At 50.5% G+C, this 3,703-nt stretch overlaps 1 protein-coding gene across 3 annotated transcripts in view; it reads left to right on the top strand.

Annotated features, from left to right (window-relative positions):
• Positions 1–1,645: 1,645 nt before the first annotated feature.
• Positions 1,646–3,703, top strand: part of ATPAF1 (ATP synthase mitochondrial F1 complex assembly factor 1) — a 36,240-nt gene continuing 34,182 nt past the window's right edge. For all 3 annotated transcript variants that reach the window (XM_023507848.1, XM_003801424.2, XM_023507847.1), the window contains exon 1: positions 1,646–2,047. In XM_023507848.1, coding sequence (XP_023363616.1) covers positions 1,716–2,047 — 332 coding nt within the window. In that variant the 5' untranslated portion in view covers positions 1,646–1,715. The remainder of the gene's footprint in view (positions 2,048–3,703) is intronic.

The following is a 3,703-nucleotide window of genomic DNA, read 5'->3' as shown; positions in this document are numbered from 1 at the left end:
GCCCGGCCATTTTTTTGGTTGCAGCCATCATTGTTGTTTGGTGGCGCGGGCTGGGGATTCGAACCCGCCACCTTAGGTGTATGTGGCTGGCGCCTTAGCAGCTTGAGCCACAGGCGCCAAGCCAAGTTCACAAACTTAATTGGCAGACCTTGTATGACAGCAGCTCTGATAGCCAGAAAAGAGTTCCAAAATTGCTCTTAAGAATGGACCAGGTGCTGGCATTTATGCATAGCTTCTCAAAGGGAATACTTGGAAGGTGACCATAGTGATATTCAGCAATGAAGTATGTAACACTTTTTCTAAGATGAGTTCACAAACTTAACTGTCCAACCTCATAAACACAGATCTAAGAATTTCGGATAATGACAACTGCTATAAAGAGAATAAAACAGGGTCATGGGATAAAGACTATAGAGCAAGGGTCCTCAAACTTTTTAAACAGGGGGCCAGTTCACTGTCCCTCAGACCACTGGAGGGCCGTACTGAGGGCCCCAGGACGAGTTGGCTGCTAAACAGCACAGGTAGCTGCAGCAAAAACACCTGGTGAGCTGGATAAATGTCCTCAATGGGCCGCATGTGACCCGTGGGCCGTAGTTTGAGGACACCTGCTATAGAGAGATGGGGTGGTTCATGAAGATATGTTCCTTTGAGGTGCTGACATGTAAATTGATCCCTAAATGATAAGGAAGCCACACACATATCAGAGCAGAAAGAACAGCAAATGCCCATTACAGGTGGGCACAGTTGAAGGACTTCACTAATTTTTCACTACACTTCCTGGCACAGGGCAGGCCTGGTCCAGGGCTTATCTCTGTGAGTGTAGGCTGAGTTGAGCAAAAGTTGAAGGCTCTATCTTTGCCCCAGGAGGGGTTTCTACCAGGTCAAAGTGAGCCAGGAAGGACTTCCATGCAAAGCAGACTGGTGAGTGCTGTCACAAAAAGCCTGCCCCGGACCTGGCCCTGTGCTACCAGCAGGTGAGACACAAAGATATTGATCACCACTCTTGATCCTAGGAGCTCATTCCTGATTCAGGTGAGAAGCAGCATTCCAGAGATCAAAAGGAGCCTGAATAAAGATATGTCCAAGGACAAATTCTGGTGTCTCTGAGGGAGAGGAGAGTAGTTCAGTTTGGCTGGAGTTCAAGGTGAATGAATGTCAGTGAAAAGAGGGATTCGAAGCTTTGGAGGCAGCTGGTGTCTTAAAAAGAACTCAGCTCTTGGGTAGAACCTGGACAAGTCACTTAATGGTTCTTGGCCTCAGCTTTCTCACCTGTAAAATGAGGATAATACCTGCCTCACAGGGCATGACACCGATAAAATGCCCTGCATTTAGTAACCTCCGTAAAGATAAATTGCTGCTGTGGTTGTAGTTGATGAAAAGGGTCTTCGGTGCTGAAGGACACACTATTACACAGCGAGTGCCAAGTAGATTCAAAGAGAAGCAAACACCAAAAGGACCTTGAAGTCCGAGCCGGCTTTAGAGAGGAGATTTGGCACGCAAAGGCTGCTGGTCCCAAGTGGGAGGGCGTAAATCCAGGCAGCCTCCCGGGAGGAGGCGGGCCGTGGCGCACACCCCGTGGCCAGAGCGCGCGGTGCGGAGGCCGGAGCCGCGAACTCCCACCGCATCCCGCCCCGCCTAGCCCCTCGCCCGCACCCGGAACCTTGGGTGCGCGGAACCTCGGTGCTGCAGGGCCGGCGCGGAGGACTCGGAGGGGGATGGAGCGGGCGCGCGGGCCGGGGGCTGAGGCCAACGTGCCGGAGGAGGAGGAGGAAGAAGTGGAGGTGGGGGCGGCCATGGCTGCTGTGGCGGGTGTCGCGGGACCGGCGGTCCTGCAGGTAGCTGGGCTCTACCGAGGCCTGTGCGCGGTGCGTAGTCGCACCCTGGGCCTGGGGCTCGTGTCGCCTGCTCAGCTGCGTGTGTTCCCGGTGCGCCGCGGCTCGGGTGAGCCCGAGGGGGGCGCCGACCGCAGTGGGGTCGGGGCAGAGGCCGAACTCAGGGCCAACCCCTTCTACGATCGCTACCGTGACAAGATCCAGCAGCTGCGCAGGTGCGGGTCCTGGCTGGCTGGTGACTGGCAGGGAGGGGGAGGAGGGGCGGCGCGCGGCCCCAGCTCAGGGTCCTGCCACAGCCCTGTCAGGTGGACACTGATACTGTCCCCACTCTACAAATGATTTGCCTAAGGTCACTCAAATAGTGTCAGAGCTGGGAGTCTGCAAAGCTCTGGCTGTTTGCACCTTTGTCTGCGTCTTTGCTTTAGATGTGGAAACGCGAAGGTGGACTATTATGACAACTGTGAGGCAGGCAGTCCAGAGAGACCTGGTCTCATTACAAAAATGAAAAATACCGCCTTCCAAAGGTGGGACTTAGCCCCCTCCAGGTCACATGCTGAGTCAACTGAGGCCTGGCCCGGAGCTCAGTCTCCCCGGCTTATAGCTTAGGCCCCTGACTGCAAGGAAAAGAGGTTGGGAGTGGGAGGAGCAAATCAAAGACTAATAGTGTCACCATTGGATCATCAGTTGAACCCTCTCAGTACATGAGAAAACTGAGGATGAGAGAAAGTAAGAGACTTGCCAAAGGTCACACAGCAAGTTGGGATTTGTCTGACTCTGAATCCAGGATTCTTAACACTGCCCGTCAGCTTCCAGATGGAAGTGCCCAGATGGATTGGCGACGTGCAAGGGAGCGGTGGGAGGGTCTGAAGAGTTTAGGTGGAAAGAACTGAAGATCAAAGGTGAAAAAGGCTTGGGAGAGAGTTTTTCAGGGTAGGAAAGCAATTGCCTTAAGTTCTATGAGTTCTGTCTCATCTCTACTTTGACTGCCTCAGTTCACTCCTTAATTTACTCCCCTATTCTCACCTGAACCATTGCAGTCATCCTCTAACTAGTGTTTCCCACTTCCATTCTTGGACCCCTCTACCTCAGTTATCTCACTCTCACTGTAGTGATCTTTCTCTTTTTTTGAAACAATGACGGAGTCAATGAATATTTTTGCTCTCCTTCTGACAGCATTTAGATAGTCTCAAGTATTTTTCATCTTAAAAACCTTTCCTTGCCCTACATTCCCCTCCAGCCTTCTGTCTTTGATGCCATTTACACAAAGCATCTCTGGAGAGTTACATACTCATACTGACTACTACTTTGTCAACTCCCATTCATTCTCACCTGCTTGTGAACAATGAATGAGTGGTTTTGTTTTCTTTCTCTGCTAGATCATTCCCATCAACAACATTTATATATATGGTTATCTCCTGAAGAGTGAGCTTCCCAAGGTGCCCCCTTGACTGAAATAACATCCAAATTTTTTAGTGTTCCACACCCTCAAGGTCCTCATACCCTGATCCCTGCTGGTCTCTTTGGCCTTATTGCTTACCCAAACTTCTTTGAGCATTATGATCCATCACAGAAAAAAATGGAGAGGAGGGCATATTCCAGGTAAGAGGAGCAGCAGCGTAAACAAAAGCACAGAGGCATGAAACCACCTTAATCATTTGCAGATGTTTGAACAAATGTCATCATGATACCTGTAGCACTCTCATATACTTGTCTGTCTTTTTGCAACTAGATAGTAGGCTCCCTGAGGTAGGGACTCCGTCTTATTTTTTTTTTTTTAATTGAATGGTAACTATGTACATTAATGCACTTCTGGGGTACAGTGTGGGGTTTTCACATGCAATCTGAAATACTTCCATCAAACTGGTCAACAC

The sequence above is a fragment of the Otolemur garnettii genome, unplaced genomic scaffold (assembly GCF_000181295.1).
Source record: "Otolemur garnettii isolate 467f Iridium unplaced genomic scaffold, OtoGar3 scaffold00210, whole genome shotgun sequence".
Classification (NCBI taxonomy): domain Eukaryota; kingdom Metazoa; phylum Chordata; class Mammalia; order Primates; family Galagidae; genus Otolemur; species Otolemur garnettii.
This window is presented reverse-complemented; position numbering and strand designations above follow the sequence as displayed.